Source organism: Gasterosteus aculeatus, chromosome 5 (assembly GCF_964276395.1).
Source record: "Gasterosteus aculeatus chromosome 5, fGasAcu3.hap1.1, whole genome shotgun sequence".
NCBI classification, from domain to species: Eukaryota; Metazoa; Chordata; class Actinopteri; order Perciformes; family Gasterosteidae; genus Gasterosteus; species Gasterosteus aculeatus.
In genome coordinates this window covers 3295452-3314277 of record NC_135692.1, presented here as the reverse complement: position 1 = coordinate 3314277, position 18826 = coordinate 3295452, and the positions used below count along the sequence as shown (strand labels likewise).

At 44.5% G+C, this 18826-nt stretch overlaps 1 protein-coding gene across 3 annotated transcripts in view; it reads left to right on the top strand.

The window, feature by feature from the left end:
• Nucleotides 1-1014: 1014 nt before the first annotated feature.
• ryr2a (ryanodine receptor 2a (cardiac)) overlaps nt 1015-18826 on the top strand; it is a 122529-nt gene continuing 104717 nt past the window's right edge. For 2 of the 3 annotated variants that reach the window (XM_040177416.2, XM_040177414.2), the window contains exon 1: nt 1015-1163. In XM_040177416.2, the coding sequence (XP_040033350.2) occupies nt 1116-1163 (48 nt within the window). In that variant the 5' untranslated portion in view covers nt 1015-1115. The remainder of the gene's footprint in view (nt 1164-18826) is intronic. The other variant, XM_040177420.2, reaches the window with a different exon arrangement.

The following is an 18826-nucleotide window of genomic DNA, read 5'->3' as shown; positions in this document are numbered from 1 at the left end:
TAAATAGTCTTCTTCCACACAGTCGATTCTGACCTCAAAGCATTGATCTCCAGAGATTCTGCCCGTTCTCTCATTACCGTCCTCCTCCCACGTTGGTCATCGTGACATTCCTTTATTGCCTCCATCTGAGACCTGAAACCTCTGCTGACTGTCCCTCATTATTTGTCTGGAGTTTCCTCATGTAAACACAACATAGCATGCATAATATTATCATCGAATAGCTGATACACTCTAATCACAACACATCTTAAATCATCATATTTCATAACATCACTGCTATCATGTTTAAGTGATTTTACATGGTCCAACACCAAAACAATTACATCCTGTACAACCAGGTTAGAAGCACATTGACGAGGGAGGTCCAGGCTGCAAAGAGGAGCTACAACCGACCCCACCGGCACTGAGGCTCTGCGACGAGGACGTGACTCCAGGGGTGTCGCCTTCCTGCATCGAGGTCTATGCGGACCAGCTAGCCCCCCCGTCTTCACGCCGATCCTCAACCGATGACTGGAGCTCTGTGAAGTCCCATCCTGCTTCTAATGCTGCCCCATCATCCCGGCCCCCAAAACCCCTCCATCACAGGATTAAATGACTACAGGCCCGTCACCCTGACGCCTGTGGTCATGAAATCCTTTGAGAGGCTGGTGTCGGCCCACCTGAAGAACATCACAGGGCCCCTGCTGTTTACTTACCGGGCCAACAAGGCAGTGATTGATGCAGTCAACATGGGACCCTCTCATTTACACAATTGATTTAGAAAAAATTGAAATATATGTATGTATATGTATATATGTGTATTTATATATATAAAATAATATACATTATTCCACCTACATATTCCATGTAAGCGTAATATCTCTTATTTATTGTTGGGTAACTGGAAGAAACGGTCGAGAGAGAGAGAGAGCTGGCAAACTGCTCGCGTACACGCGCAACCACGCGCGCGCACACCTGTGCAGCTCCTCCCTCGGTGAGCGCGCGCCGCCCAATGAGAAACGACTCCCGCTGCGCGTTGGCTCAACGCACGCGTGCACCAAACGCGCGCGCGCACCCCGGCCGGCCCGTCGTCCGCACGCAGACACCGCTCGAGCGTCTCCGCGTGACGGCTAACCATGGCTGAGGGAGGAGAAGGCGAGGATGAAATCCAGTTCCTGCGAACTGTAAGTCCGCGTCGTGTTGCTCCGGTTGTGTGCGCGCGTGCGCGTGTGAGCAGCGTGCGCGTGGTTTGGGCTGGGAGTTTACCGCATTAAGGACTCCTGCTCCTCCGGAGTCATCGGTCAGTGAGTCCGCATCATGCCTGACAGACTGACCAAGACACCGGGGGACCAGCGAGGTGTCATTGCTGTGTGAGACAGGGAGACAGAGACAGGGAGACAGAGGGACAGAGGGGCTGTGCGTGTGCGCGCCGGCGGTGCGTGGAAGCGGAGCGCAGTGCGGTGCTGACTGGCAGCGCGGAGTCTGCGGCTGCATCTGCTTCAGCTCACTGCAGCCGCGGGTCCTGCTCCTCTTACAACGGAGTGACGGGACCAACTTGTGTTAACTGCCCTTGAGAATTTCAGTTTTTCTTCTTACCCCCCAAAAAAGAAAAGAAATCGTAGAATGATAAACCCGGTGTCGGTATCCTGCCAGAGAAAGAAAGGCTGCTGCAGCGCCGTTAAGGTGCTTGATCCGATAAAACATCTGCACTGGAAGGACACATCGGAACGAGCGAGGCCCCAACATTTTAAAGCTGAACCATTATCTCATATTTGGTGAAATAACTCTGAGTGCCAAAGAGTATCAGCCTCTCTGCTCCACGGACCACGTTGGCCTTTTTCAGCTTTCCTTTGATCGAGTCTCACTGTCATGCTGAAATGTGTCAATTTGTCCCCGTGTCCACCCTCCAAAAAGATCTGATTAGTGACGCTTTGTGAAGGGTTAGATATCGACAAGCACCATATGTATGACAATGCACGTGTCAGGTAGCCTCGGGATATACTGACATACAATACCATTATTAACATTATATTCAATTAATACATTTGATTTATACAGTGGGGCAAAAAAGTATTTGTGAAAGTTCTCCCACTTAAAAAGATGGGAGAGGCCTGTAATTTTCATCGTAGGTACACGTCAACTATGAGAGACAAAATGAGAAAAAAAAATCCAGAAAATCACATTGTATTGTAAATTATGGTGGAAAATAAGTATTTGGTCACCTACAAAGAAGCAAAATGTCTGGCTCTCACAGACCTGTAACTTCTTCTTTAAGAGGCCCCTCTGTCCTCCACTCGTTACCTGTATTAATGGCACCGGTTTGAACTTATTATCAGTATAAAAGACACCTGTCCACAACCTCAAATAGTCACAGTCCAAACTCCACTATGGCCAAGACCAAAGAGCTGGCAAAGGACACCAGAAACAAAATTGCAGACCTGCACCAGGCTGGGAAGACTGAATCTGCAATAGGTAAACAGCTTGGTGTGAAGAAATCAACTGTGGGAGCAATTATAAGAACATGGAAGACATACAAGACCACTGATGATCTCCCTCGAGCCGGGGCTCCACGCAAGATCTCACCCCGTGAGGTCAAAATGATCACGTGAACGGTGAGCAAAAATCCCAGAACCACACAGGGGGACCTAGTGAATGACCTGCTGAGAACTGGGACCAAAGTAACAAAGGCCACCATCAGTAACTCACTACGCCGCCGGGGACTCACATCCTGCAGTGCCAGACGTGTCCCCCTGCTCAAGCCAGTACATGTCCAGGCCCGTCTGAGGTTTGCTAGAGAGCATTTGGATGATCCAGAAGAGGATTGGGGGAATGTCATATGGTCAGATGAAACCAAAATAGAACTTTTTGGTACAAACTCAACTCGTCGTGTTTGGAGGAGAAAGAATGCTGAGTTGCGTCCAAAGAACACCATACCTACTGTGAAGCATGGGGGTGCAAACATCATGCTTTGGGGCTGTTTTTCTGCAAAGGGACCAGGATGACTGATCCGTGTAAAGGAAAGGATGAATGGGGCCATGTATCGTGAGATCAGCAAGGGCATTGAAGATGAAACGTGGCTGCGTCTTTCAGCATGACAATGATCCCAAACACACCGCCCGGGCAGCGAAGGAGTGCCTTCGTAAGAAGCACTTCGAGGTCCTAGAGTGGCCCAGCCAGTCACCAGATCTCAACCCCTAGAAAATCTTTGGAGGGAGTTGAAAGTTGGTGTTGCCCATCGACAGCCCCAAAACATCACTGCTCTAGAGGAGATCTGCATGGAGGAATGGGACAAAATACCAGCAACGGTGTGTGACAACCTCGTGAAGACTTACAGGAAACGTTTGAGCTCTGTCATTGCCAACAAAGGGTATATAACAAAGTATTGAGATGTACTTTTGTTATTGAACAAATACCTATTTTCCACCATAATTTACCAATAAATTCAATAAAAATCCTACAATGAGATTTTCTGGATTTTCTTTTCTCATTTTCTCTCTCATAGTTGACGTGTACCTATGATGAAAATTACAGGCCTCTCCCATCTTTTTAAGTGGGAGAACTTGCACAATTGGCGGCTGACTAAATACTTTTTTGCCCCACTGTATAAATAGAGCTCACCGTACTGTCTCACTCGTATGTCACATACAGCAGACATGTTGTATTCTCTTTGAACTAAAATGAAAAGAACTTCATTTGAAAACCACCCTTCATTTACATGTCGACGGCATAAACATCATATGAAACATTGGGCACTCGTGAATGTTGCTGGGTCCAGGTCCAGGTCCAGGTCCAGGTCCAGGTTCAGGTTCCAGATGCTACTGCCTGTGCTGCGATGTAACAATTCGGTCCCATTCGCTTTCCTTAGCTCAGAAGGCAAAATCCATTTGAAACAGGATTAAAAAAAGACATATAGATGGTAGTCACCTATAAGATGTAACGGTAGTGATCATTAGTCGTGGCCAGCTGACTATTTGCCTCACGTCTTCACATGCAGACAGCTGTTTTGGCCCATCCAGAGCACGTGGAGGCAACATCTCGCCTGGCCTTGAACGCTGCTCTCCTAACGTTGTAAGGCTAATCCATGCAAAGACAATACACAGACGTAATTGTACCGAGTAATGGAATAGAATCCCAGCCTCTAGTCATCCATAGTCATACATACCTGGACCAGCCATTTGAGGCGTGATGGATATCTAAAAGGTCCGGTTTGTTACTTTTTGCTCGTTCCAACGCTTTCCAATGTGTACATTTCCTGGTCTGTGGGGATAGTTTATGTCTCATTGTAGACATACAGTTCAGTAACATTAGAATTCTGCTCAAACGCCTCCCTCCAGGTACGTCTGACTGGGGGGGGGGTGTAAAAACTCTTTGAGTGGTCGGAAGACTAGAAAAGCGTCCACTTCCCATTTACCCAGAACACACTGAAAGAATAACTAGCCTGTGAGCTTCTTGGTCCCCCCCCCGGCTAATGTGGCCTTGTTAATTCTGGACTACAATAAACACAACATGGAGGGAATAAAAGGCTCCCCAGTTGATACAGAACTTTGGGATGAGAACAGAAGTAGCGCGGCAGCTGTTCTGGTTTCTGCTCAACAGGCGACCCGTCCCCGTTCCAGCGTGCCGTAGCCTCATGTTGTGGTCCACAAATAACAAACCAACTCACAGTGCATTAGATCCGTAGCGATTGAGTAATAACTAGTTGGCTTGCGGATTGGACTAAAGGCTTAATCGTCAGCACATTAACACAATTACCCTCAGTGGCATTTTGGGCTCCCGATCATTAGACCTCGAGACGATCAGTCCCAACGTTACAATAACACCCAATAGTGCATGAAATAGAGCTAAATAACTTTGCTTTCAGTCAGTGAACTGTCAACTCCAAATTGGGTGATATTGATGTCAACATACGGTTGATTGTTATGAAGTAGTTTACATCTAATTGTGCCCATTGTAAACACTGCATGAGCTGTATATTTCTTTAACCATGTAGTCATGGAGGTACACAGCAAATGTCAGTGTTAAGTCAACACTCAACGAAGTGTTAACAATTTAACTCAGAATAAGTGTTAAATACACTGTACGTAGAGATAAACCCAATAGAAGTGTGACACGGGTGTACAGTTACATTTCAAACCTATAAAAGAGTTAATTTATCTCTACTAAGTGTCGCAAATAAATAAAGCAGTGTCAAATACAAAATAAATACACTCTATATAGTCCTGGATAATGACTCCAGCTCTTTCCTACAATTGACTCTTGTAACAGTTGAATCACTTTTTGCAATGTGATTTCGACTCTGCACTTTAGAGCTAACGCCGGAAAATTAACAGATTTTGCTGTGTAGTTGTTGAGAATTCAAAAATGTCTAATGTTTCAGATAAAGATTGTGTTTATTAGATATAGTTACAGTTGTTGACAGTATTTTCTCAAGGTAGTTAGTCTCTTACAGCAGAGGTCACCTGTTATTATCACAGTCCCCCCCAATCCTACTGTGCTTCATGGACTTTTTGATTCTAAACGGACCATCATTTACTAAAGGATCACCATGCTGTACATTAGAAAAGTCATTCCGTACAACCTGCTGGTCAGGACAGGGGATGCAGGTTTTAAGACCCTCGTCGTCTTCACTCGGCAGAACCAGAGGTCGCAGCGGGGAGAGAGTGCGGGTCACTTAATTTAATACTTACATTAGCCGCTCAGGTGTGCACTGAATCTTCATCAGAGCCACATCGGCAGGAAGGTTACAGGTGTTACAATCACTTTGAAAAGGTGCTTGCTTCAGTCTCTTCTGGCTGTAGGCGTGTGCGAGGGAGTCGGGAGTTGTACACGCTGTGTGTTCGCCATGTTTTGATGCTGGCCACGTGTCAGCGGCTCGGTCAGTGATCTATATCCTGTAGCTGTTGAAGTATTGGTTCAAGGCCGTTCTCTCCATCTGCTTGGAAATGCGTCTGGATCGGTACGTCAATCTGTCTCTGACTGCACATGAACTCCTCTACAGACCCACTCCCTGCTGGTCTGGTACACTGCTGCACTTCATCATACGGTCAAATGCTAATGCACTGCAGGTATACTGCAACACGCCTTATTCTATTGCTATTTTATATATACATTTAAATATACAGTGCATAAATATGATAAGCACCTACGATAACTATATAAAGTATGACTGTGTAGCCGATTTACGTCACCCATACGCAGCCGCACACACTCTCAGGTCTAAGGGCGGAGGTCCGATGGAGCTTTTGAGGGTGTGGAACGCCGTGCCTGCATCGCTACGCCTCAGAACATATTCAGTCAGCAGCTCACAGCGCACCTTTTTGTAATGTCCTGTTCCTGCTTTTAAACTGTGTTTTACATCGTGTATTCTATCCTGTGTCATGTTGTTCATTGGCCCCTTTTGGTCACAGTGTGTTTTTCTCCATGTTGAATTGTGAAAAGCACTGTAAATTAATTTGACTTACTCACTCTACTTTATACGATAACTGTAAGCAATAGTGAGTAAGTGCCCCGCTGCCTCTACGCCCCTTTTAGACGAACGTGTGCTTCATATAAAGCATTGCCGAGTTTCTAAAAGCAGTTGCACATTTACATGCAGGCTTTTTGTCTCCCTCGTCATCCTCCTCTCCCCCTGTTCCATCCCTACCTTTCACCCCCCCCCTCTAATCCTCCTGCACTCCCTGCTGAGTGCACTTTGAATGCAGATCAATACGCGGTTACTGGTGCCTGCTGATGTCTCAGCACAAAGCAAACAGCGTGGCCACGGCCGTGTGTTTGTGTTCATTTAATGCCTCTGACAGAAGTCTGTCTGCACGCGGTCGTAATGGACCAAGCAGAGCATTCCGACAGGGGAGCCCCCCGTCAATGAAAGGAGCATTCTATCGGGGAGCATCAACACTATACCGCAAATAAACATGCAGTTCAACATTTAGTGATACGCTGTTTTCACCTTTAACCCGATCAACTCAACTTATTTTTTTTATTAATTCATATCAATATGTACAGTTGTGGTCAAAAGTTTACATACACTTGTAAAGAACATAATGTCGTGGCTCTCTTGAGTTTCCCGTTATTTCTACAAGTCAGATTTTTCTCTGAGAGTGATTGGAACAGATACTTCTTTGTCACAAAAAACATTCATGGAGAACCAAACTTCATGAATGTTTTGTTCTTTTATGACTTTATTATGGTTTAACAGAAAAAGTGATCAAATCTGCTGGGTCAAAACGACACATACAGCAGTGCTAGTATTTGGTTACATACTTTTCACTTCAATTAGGCGCCTTTGGTAGCCATCCACAAGCTTCTGGCAAGCTTCTCGTTGAATCTCCTGCTCTTGACAGAATTGGTGCAGTTCAGTTAAATTTGATGGCTTTGTGACATGGACTTGTTTCTTCAGCATTGTCCACATGTTCTCAATGGGATTTAAGTCAGGACTTGGGAAGGCCATTCTAAACCCCTAATTCTAGCCCGATTTAGCCGTTCTATTGCCACTTTTGATGTGTGTTTGGAGTCATTGTCCTGTTGGAACCCCCAACTGCACCCAAGACCCAACCTTCAGGCTGATGATTTTAGGTATCTTGAAGAATTTAAGAAGAAGGTAATCCTCCTTCTTCATTATCCCATTTACTCTGGCAGCAAAACAGCCCCACAGCATATTACTATCACCACCGTGCTTGATGGTAGGCTTGGTGTTCTCTGGGTTAAAGGCCTCACCTTTTCTCCTCCAAACATATTGCAGGGCATTGTGGCCAAACAGCTCGATTTTTGTTTCGTCTGACCACAGAACTTTCCTCCTGAAGGTCTTACCTTTCTCCATGTGATCAGCAAACTTCAGTCGAGCCTTTAAGGTGCCGCCTTTGAAGCAAGAGCTTCCTTCTTGCACGGCAGCTCTCAGTCCATGGAGATGCAAAACACGCTTGACTGTGGACACGGACACCTGTGTTCCAGCAGCTTCTCATTCTTGGCAGATCTGCTTTTTGGTGCTTCTTGGTTGACTCTTCACCCTCTTGACCAGTGTTCTCAGCAGCAGGTGATAGCTTGTGTTTTCTTCCTGATGGTGGCAGTGACAAAACAGTGCCGTGCACTTTATACTTGCTAACAATTGTTTGCACTGTTGCTCTTGGGACCTGCAGCTGCTTTGAAATGGCTCCAAGTGACTTTCCTGACTTGTTCCAGTCAATGATTCGCTGTTTCAGATCCATGCTGAGCTCCTTTGACTTTCCCATTGTAGCGTTTGTGGGCGTTTGTATCCAATGAGCTCTATTTAAATGGCCTCAGAGAAGCTGTAGTCACTCATAACCACTCACAAGAAGTTAAGAGGCCGTGAAGCTCATTTCATTGACACAGCTTTATAAGTCACTAAAATTGCTAATTCATGTTGCTGTATGTATATTTTGGACCCAGCAGATTGTTTCTGTAAACCCATAATAAAGTCATAAAAGAACCGAACTTCATGAATGAAGAAGTATCTGTTACAATCACATCACATCAGAGAAAAGTGTACGTAAACTTTTGACCACAACTGTATGTTGGTTACGTTCCCCCACAAAAGAAACCTGGTGAGGACGAAGGAGAGATGGCAGCTTGGAATAGACACCACGGTTACGGGACCTGGGGGGTTAGAAGAGCCAGAGATTTGGTTGGTTGGAACCAGGAAGCTGCAGTCTCCCATGTCAAAGTCACACAACCTGGAATACAGAACATCATTTGTATATTTGTATAATTAACTTTTGATGCAGATATCTATTTGTTCATTTGTTTTTACACCATCCCCCCGTAGTGTCTCCCTTTGGGGCCGTATGAAGGGATGCTACTTCCTCTTTGCTCTTCCCACCGATCATCATGATATGCTGTAGTCCAACCGTTGGTTTTTAGAGGAGTGGTCTTTCATGTTTTGGAGTTTAACAAAAAAGAATCCAATACAGATGTATCAGCTCAGACTCATACGTTAGAAACACTTAATAGGATACTTAACATACTGAAGCATGAAAAATCTACGTGTCAGAGCTCTCTGGTTGTCACCTTTTGTACCAGCTGCTTCTAAAAGACTTAGTTTTGCATCTTTGCAGTATTTTTTTACGTGTATACACCAACAGCAGAATATCTGTAATATTGTCTGTAATAGGAAATGCTGCTGGAGGTCCATATCAAGGGAAACATCTGCATGACAATTTGAACAAACAGCTGTCATGATGTCGTCACTCCATCACCTCAGTAGCCTGAAGCGGGTATTTTATTATTCCATAAGCCGATGAAAGAAACCGTGTTTTTCCGTTGACTCGCCGGGTTTCTGCAACCACCATCAGTGTGCTACTTGCTGCTGTGGGAGCAGGTCGCAGTGTGAGGGCGAGGAAGGCTCCCATAGCTCGTTTGTGTTAGTATAAAACTCACTGGACCCATTCTGCCACTTCAGCACTGTCCTAAATTCCCCATGTAAGGACCCGCTGACCGGCCGGCGGAGCAAAAAGAAGTTTTTCTCAACACTCTTGTGACCCAGTAAGTGAGTAGAATGAATGTAACAGTAGCTGACGATTTAAGGGCAGTTAGTTAAAAGAAGAACATACTGAGGACAGAAGAGCAGAAATCAGTGAAACGTAGCGGATACTTTCGTGTGTCAATCCTCTTTTAGCACTAGCAGTATGTGTCAATAAAAGCATGGCTTCAGTAGTGTGATACTACAAACAGTAACATTAGTCAGAATAAAACTGCAGGTTCACATCTATAACTTTTATCATAATTTGTAGTGACAATTTACTTTGCAGTATATAATAACAGTACCCTTATGAGGTCTAAGACATTCCTGACAATGCACTTGGGGGAAATATAGTCTACAGCAGAGGCTCCCAAACTCAAGAATGCCGCGGCCCAATTTGAAAATCTTTCGCGGCCCACCCAAACCTTTAATCACAACTCTGATCAAAACATAATGATTAAATGACCTTAAGAATTTAACCAAAATCAAACATCTGCGAGCAAAAGTTTGTCTCGAACGTGCGAAACGTGAGCTTCGTTGCTCGCGAGGAGAATCTCTGCTCGCGCTCGAAGGAGTTTTCAATGCGCTCGCTGTTGTTCTTTTTGACAGTGAGGTGGAGACGGTGCCTTCAGGGTCCGATCGATGCCGCGAGGTGCGTCCGCTCCCGCCGCCCCCTCGCCATCCACGCCTTAAATCTTTGGCCCCTTTTAGAATAACTTATGTTCCCCGTTAAGATGGTTCAGCTACTGTAGAGAAAAGGGCGCCGTCTCTCGCTCTTTAATCTCATGAAGTGCTCGCCGAGAACGACAGCTTTGTTTCTCCGACGCGCCCTGAAACAAGCTCCATATCTCACGCGCTTGAGCGCCGCTCAGCATCTCGCCGTCGTAGACGAGCTTTGTCATGTTTGGCAGAGCGCCTTGAGCGCCGTGTACAACCAGTATGGATCAACCGGTTAACCAATTGATCCATATATATGAGGCGCTCCGGATTATAAGGCACTGTCGTTTTTTGATGAAATTAAAGCCTTTTAAGTGCGCCTTGGAGTGCGGAAAATGCGGTATATTTACTTTATTACTACACGAGGGCGCCCTGTTTGTTGAACAACGGCAGGCGGACAAGTCTACAGTAAAAGTAAAGTAAAAGTACAGTAAAGTTCTGTGATCTAAATGTTGTTCTTTGACTTTGTCATAGAAGTACAGGATTTTTCCCCCTTCGAAAATTAGAGAAGTTAATGATAAGGAAATACAATATTGTATATCTATGGATTGAAACATTAGTTGGTTTTAGTAGTTTTGAATAGTCATCTTTATTACCTATTTATGTGTTGTGAACATTCTCTCTAAACAACTGGATTTCTTAACATTTCTCATCAAAACAACATTTCCCTAGATTACATGTGAACACATCACGATAACGTTATAACTTGCCGTCTCTTAATTTTCATTTTCACTGAACACCTGGACTAATGGTTAGCATCACGAGCCGTTAGCACTGACGCTAACGTTACCAGCCTCCTGGTTTATAGTGTAATATTATCAGAGATCAATGACTAGAAAACCTTAAGTCTTTACACAGATATTCTCTTCACACATCAGCAGAGGGAAACTCCTCCGGTTGTATGTAAGTCTATGAAAAAATGACTACTTCTCTCTTTAGCGTCAAACAGACGGTAAAGCTGGGCATGCTTTAGGGCGGGTTCATGTTGATTGACAGGTCGCAGCTACTACCACGACACACACCGTATCCACGTCTGTCCTCTGCATTCCAAATAAGGAACTTGCAAAAAAACAGAAAAAAAGACAATTGTATTGCTTAATGGCTCTAAAACCAATGGTGGTTGAGACAATGCACACTGTGCAGGGACTGTGCAGAAGTCGGGCAGGGTTTAAGCAATAGTCCTCCATTGGTGGTCCGCCCAGCTCACTCACAGATGAGTCCATTTTCTCTCTATGAAAATTTAATGAAATGCCTCCTAGTTTCATAAATGTTATGTTCGCTCTCCCAGCCACACAAGTCCTTCACCATCTATCAGCCACAACACTCACCCACACAGTGTGTGATCAGGGCTGAAAGGGCGCATGTGCAACAGTCTTTTGCCTCTAAGGCAGATTGTATGAGTAGACTCAGATCGATGTCCTCCTGTTGGCTTCAGTAAGTGCTCGTCAAACATGAATGAACTAAAAGTGCCAAAAAGAAATGTGCTGCAGCTACCAGAGAAGTATGCGATGTCTTTTTCTCACTTATCTACATTCTATTTTTTCAAGACAATGATCAACACGTTACTATGTGTTGGCGGGATGGAGAGCATGCGTGTACAGCTTTGCTAGAGCAGTCCGTCGCCCTAAAGCTTCCCCTGCTTTATGGTCTATTGGGCTCTAAATGCACCATAATTAAAATAAATGAAAAGCATGCTGGATTGTAGAAGACTTGAAGCTAGAGATCGAAGTAGTCATTTTCTCATAGACGTCTATGGGACCAGAGGAGTCGACCCCTGCTGGTCAGTGCAGGTTCTGAGACATCTCGGCCTCGGCTTCACTCTGCAGAACCACATTTGAACAAGCTGTTTAAGAGGGCAGTGTGGCAATGTGGGTAAAGTGGGGGTCGCTATGAATGAAACCTGTAGTTGTGTTTGAAGCATGCGAGGAGTAAAACATGATTTACGTTATACTGACTCAAGGTGAACAAGCGTTGAAACAGGAGAGCTTCTTACACACACACACAAACCCACACACACGAACAATCACCAGAGTGATCGACTGTTCTTCTTTGAGGTCTGGATCAATTAAACGTTGTTTGCCATCGCTGAATAATTAAAAAGGAGAGGTGGGACTGATTAGTGGATTCATAATTAATGTTGCACGACTTATTGTTTAATGCGCTGCTGTGATTTAGAGCCAATGTGTGGCCTGTGTGTGTGTGTGTGTGTGTGTGTGTGGCTATTACTGTTCCGTCATGCTGGCCGGTTAACAGCCTTTCGTGTGGTGCTCCAGAGCTCACACTGTGTATTAATGTTTTGTAGTTCACATGTGTGAAGTGATTGCGACCCCCTAGAAACCCTTGGGGGGGTTTGTGCATATTTAAAGAAAAATTTTCCAACAAGTTTGATAAAACCTGTTGGAATCAATTTCACGAAACAGCTTTTGGTGGTTAAGGTGGTTTTTGTTTTTGTCAAAAAAATGTCGACGCCATAACTAAAATATTGAATTACCTTTGCCAATTGGGTTCTGATGGATGTGTATCAATGTTTTCTTTGTCTCGGGGCAACACGAAACATGAGCAATGCTACCTGAGAACAAAGACCGGTTCAAACCCTAATTGTCCTGAAGACCTCCCTTTAGTTCTATTTTGACCAGATTGTCTAAAAAGTAACCTTTAACCGAGACTATTCTCTGCTAACCAGTTTAGGGAAATATGCAAAAGTTCAGCTAAAGATTGTTTGAAATTTAAAGGGAATCGCGGCTACTGAGCAGGTTGTTTTTTCAGTTGTGAAATGGAAAGCCTGTAGAAAGAATAAATCATTTTCGGGTGGTTGAATAGGAATCAGCGTTTATGATTGGTGTGTCTGTCATGAACGGGTATATTCAAGGAGCCTCATCAGCTGTGCTGCTTCATCTTCAGAGCATTTCAATGTATAATTGGAACTAAAATGTGTTTCTGAGCATTTCGTCAGCGCTGCCCGGACCGCTCCATGAGTCTGACCTGTGATTGACAGTTGGAGACTCCTCTACTCTGATTGGTTGTTCTCCTCTGGGTCCAGTGGAATCTTACAAATGCTGTTGGGAGCACTAAAAGGAGGCAAAGCAAACTATTTGATTAAATAGTTATTTTTATAAATTTGTAGCATTTGCATTTTAATTAATGCATCCACATTTAAACAAAATAAATGTGAGAAAACAGCAACTAAACAATATATATGTATTACCAATATAATTAAAAAAATAAATAAAACCTTTAATAAATAACATTGGGGCCCTCCATACAGCAGACATCATTTACTGATGCAGTGTAGAATAGCTGGCCCGGCCGGGCCCAGGGGGGGAGGGACGGCGGGGCTGCCCCAGTTAGAGCTCTGTGGTTGTGTGCTTTAAAAGTGAAGCATCTTTTGAAGGTGACCTTTTAACGGGGTTCAAAGGAGGAACAGAGCGAGACATGAGGCCGAGGTTCAGCAGGGGACAACGGTTCCCCCCTATTAGCCAGCAGTGACAGAAACACAATAACAAATGGTCGTGAATGAAGCCAGACCATCAGTTTAAGCCAGGCTGAAAAGCGGGTTCAAATAGGTCTTATTTTCTTGGTAAACTGACACCTCCAGACATGCTGCTTATCATTGAACTTCACCCAAGGCCAATCAGTGCGCCAGACTGAGCTTTCTCCACCTTTCCTCCCCAACGGCCGAGTCGAACGCAGCTCACGTCACATGTACCACTATCAACTTTTGTCCATTTATAACAAAGAGGGCAGCCCAAACAACATTTACCTCTAGAAGTGATTCTATACGTCCTGCGTATCCGGGGGGGATTTCTTCAAATTTGGCGCAAATGTCCACATGGACAGAAGGTTAAATGTCAAAGGTGCCTTTGTTCACACAGAACTCATTTATTGCTCATGACTCAAGGAATCGTATGCTGGTTTTATAGGATAGGATGAGTTTGGACATGGATGCATGGACATGCGATAGCCAAGTGTCATGGAGTGAGAACGGTTGAGTCATTGGTATTCAGCCAAAGCTCCACCAACCCTCCGGATATTTGATTTTCTTTCTGTGCTCTGGAGGAAAATTCATCCTTCCTATCTTTCATAAAGCTGACAAATTTGTTCCGGTTAAAGAAGCCACCTTTGTGCGACCCTCGCTGCAGTTTGGCCACACAGAAAGAACCGGCTGTTTGTGTGTGTGTGGGTGGGGGAGGGAGAAAGGAATAATGGTGTAAAAGAGGGAAAGTGAGATGCCGCCGTAGCCCTCAGTTCTCTGCTTCGCTCCTTCCTCGCCGCTTCCCACCGCAGTGCTCTTATGTAATCTGATTGATCGTAGCAGAATGTTCTAGTGCAGAAGAGATGGGAAGAGAGGAGAGGAAAGGAACGAGTCAGCGGAGAAGTGGGGAGAGGAGGGAGGAAAACTGAAATGAGATGAGAGCACAGGGCAGATGAGAGGAGGCACCGTGACATGAATTTGGGAAGTGACTCACATTTATTTCCCCTCTCTGCAGATAGTAAATGATGCCAAACCATGAACACAAACGTGGTGACTCCTTTTGTTGTCGGAGCAGCTACTCGTTCTCCATTCCTGTTTACTGGTCTCCTCTCTGTACCAATACCCTTTTTAGTATTTTCACTCTACATTTTGCTTATTCTGTCCATCCGAATCATTTAAAGACGTGATCTTTTCACAGAATTCTTGAACACCTCATCATGACACAACACATTGATGATCCAAGAGAACCGTCCGTCACCGTCCTATTTTTATTCACCATGGGCTGTTGTGTTTTTCCCTGTAGTTGCATGGATTGTTGTATGGAAATGTATGTATCTATCTATCATAAATATCTCCTACCTTTGCCATTTTGAACGAAATTAGGAAGTGAATCCGCTCTTTCTGCACTGCAATGCGTGCAGCGTCCATCTGGCATCACCCACGCGGCTTCTTGTCACTTTTAAATGATGTTAGGGGTTTTAGGGGGTCGAATTTCACAGGCAGACGTCATTTACGCTCTACCCGTATTGGCTTCTGAGTGGGTAAGGAAGCTGTCGATCATTTCTGCGTTGGCTTTAAAAACAAAAAACAGGCAGGTGCAACCTCAGCAGGGGTTTGCAAAAAAAAATCTGCTCCTGTTTCTGGAACGTGAGGCCTTCACAAGCCTCCTTCTAGAGGAGTAGATGTGCTTTTAGCCTGGTATGTTTTATAGGACTTCTAGGGCTGTGAGTAATTTTATTTCAGTCAAATTTAAAAGTTTTTTTGTGTTTTAAAAGGTTACAGATCAGAACACTCACAGTGGTTCCCCTTGATTCCCACAGAAATGTCCAGATAGACAAAGTAGTTAGAGAGTTATTACACTTTTTATCATGGATAAGCCATTTTTGGAGCATAATCCAAAAAACAGCCTCAGTGCACTGAGGGAGGAAGAGGTACTACAACATTACATTTACATCCGTCATCCAGTCAAAATTGTCATTTGCCCAACAACAACAACAACAACAAAAAGTTAATTCAATTCAATTCAATTCAATTCATTTTATTTTGTATAGCCCAAAATCGCGAATTACAAATTTGCCTCAGAGGGCTTTACAGTCTGTACACATACAACATCCTCTGCCCCGAAACCCACCATCGGCACAGGAAACACTCCCCAAAAAATGAAAAAACCCTTACAAGAGGGAAAAAGGGAAGAAACCTTAGGGAGAACGTCAGAGGAGGGATCCCACTCCCGGGATGGACAGACTACAATGGATGCCATGTGTACAGAATGAACAATGTATAATACATGCAATTCCTATGACAGAAATGATAGTAATGAAGTAGTTGTGAGTAGTAAGCCAGGCGCACAGCAGGACCACTGCAGGGGCAACCACCATCAGATAGAACCACCATCCACAGAAGCCTGTGGGGAGGGAGAGCACAGAGACTTTAGGAGAGGGTAATGTTGGTTTACGAGTACAGTAATATGATTAATATCTAAAATAATGATGATGATGATGATGGCAGCAGCAGGCGTCAGCAGGGCCACGGTAGGTGTCAGGACCAGGGTCCCGAAGGAACCACGATCTACGGAGACCTGATAGGGGAGAAAGCACAAAAAAAACTCCCGGAAAGAAGCTGAATTAGTCATGTGCATTAATTAAACTTGAAGTTAGCATACTGACAGGCAAAAGTAAACCGTAGTTTTTCTCACATGACTGAATGACTGAACACAGAGTCCCCTACAAACATCTAAAACAGGAAGTGGTGAGCACATAATAAGATAGAGCAGGCCCCTTTGCAAAGGCTACCATTTATACTGATTATATCAATCCTGGTTTCGTTTTACCGTGGCTAGAATCTTCAACTAAAACTATTTGAAATCTCTTTCATCACATGATTAAAAGGTAAAAGACAACTTTTCCAGAAATCCTTCTTGTTTTAAAATAACATAGACTGGAAGGAATACTTCCTCCTTGATAAAAATCACATGCCAATTATTTTTCACTTGCGACTTGCAAACCTAATTGGCAAATTTTATTGTGTGGGGTCAATCCTCACTCGTATTTGTCAAACTGCCTCAATACTATGTCAGAATGTATTTCTACCAACTCACGCAGTATAATCCAAGTCTCCTTTATACATTAGATATTTGTCCGTGCTCCTTGTGTTGCTGCTTCTTACAGCAGGGCAAAGTAGGAACGGCTTTCTTCTTCCCCTGCTGAGATCCCTAGCAGTTGTCGCAGCAACCTACATATTGTGAGCGGAGCAGGTGTGCATGTGCCCGTGTCAGCGAGGTGGAGCGGAGCATGCAACGAGTTTGAACAATGGGCCCTGTGCGGCGTCTCATACATCACGGCTGATGTGCGGGGTGCATGGCCAGCCTATTTCCAGGAGCACTACCGATGGCACAGAAGCAACACACACCGACAGGTCCTTGCTGCAGTGCTGTACTTCGCTCTAGTCCCTGAGGCGGGCTCCAGACTCTCAAAGACACCGGCAAACTATGCAAAGTCTCAACTTCAAGTGAAGTGTCCCATATATGAGCTCAGAACAAACAGCGCCAGGGCTCTGCAGGGCTCTGTAGTGCTGCACCTGTCTCCCATGGACAGGGGAAATGGACTATTTCAAGTATACTAAATGGGATATATCAGAGAGCTTTCCTGACCACTGGGATGTTAGCATTACAAGGTTTGTCCGTCCCTTGCCATATAAAGGGCCCCTCTACACAATTCCGTTTGTGGAAGTGCACACAACAAAAGGGGATGTGATGATTGTGTTGGTGAGATACTTATATTCAGTGATTTTGTTTTGGTCAGGGGTGCATTCAAAATATTGGATGAGCGTTGGGTAGGTTTCATAGTTATTATGAATAAAAAATTGGTGTTGAATTACAGCCTTACCAATGAAATCATGAATATATGTATGCAGCATGTTGTTTAATTTCAAGTGGCTGATCCAAGGCAAATGCCAACACTGAACTACACTTTTCTCTCCCAGGAGGCATTTATAGCATCCCTCACTGCGACTTCTCCTTCCTCCCTGGCAAATGAGATGGTAATTAACTGAGTAAATTGAATGATTGAATTAAAAAGAAGCTAATCAAATAAGCCAATCATCATCTCCATCGTTCACTAGCTGGTCTAAAAAAAGTCACATGGAACTGCAGAAACAGTTGTCTGAGGGCGAAACACTCCTCAACAGAAATATTGATTGTTCCCGAGTCATGAGCTTCTGTTTATTCGCAGTGTCACACCAGGTATAGAACAAGACCTCTGGTCTGATTCTCTCCCGCTCTGTGAACCTGAAATGCAATGCTGAACTGTAACTGTTGTAACTGCTGAAGCTAACACACTCCTCACTACGCACACACACATACACAGCTCTTGCTGGGTCAGCTTATTTGCAAGGTCTACCCAGTTGGCCTTGGAAATGTGGTGATAATTGTGGAAGGTTGCCAACACAACGTGTGTGTGTGTGTGTGTGTGAATAAAATTCCACTTCAAACGACGAGGAAGAGGTACACGCTTAACCAAATGTATAAAATGGGGTATAGAAGATGTTCATTCCCTTCAGTAAGTAGTGACATCTTGTGCTCATGGAATAGGTACTGTACTGAAATGAACTGTTGCATAAACGTTTATGACGTCTTTTAATGTTGCTCGGGGTATTACAGCTTTTATTAGTCACTATACTTTTTGTAGTTAGGATTAGTATGAATCTAGAGTTGCATCTCCCTACTGTAGTGACTATGAGCAGTACAGCAGCAGCACACAAGCCGTATTTGTGCATCCATATCCGGGCAGAGTGGGGTTATCACGGGTGGCACTGTGGTGTGGTTGTTAGAAGAAGAAGATCCTGCATTTGGAACCACCCAGTGGACTTTCTGTGGGGGGTCTGCTTGTTCTCCTTGTGTCTGCGTGGCTTCTTTCCACAGTCCAAAGACATGGCTTAGTTGGTGACTCTAAAATTGTATGAATGTGAAAGTGAATGGTTGTGAGCACTGCGACTGGCTGTTGGTCATTACAGGGTGTACCCCAGCGCGTTGTCATTACAGGGTGTACCCCAGCGTGTTGGTCATTACGGGGTGTACCCCAGCGTGTTGTCATTACAGGGTGTACCCCAGCGCGTTGGTCATTACAGGGTGTACCCCAGCGTGTTGGTCATTACAGGGTGTACCCCAGCGTGTTGGTCATTACAGGGTG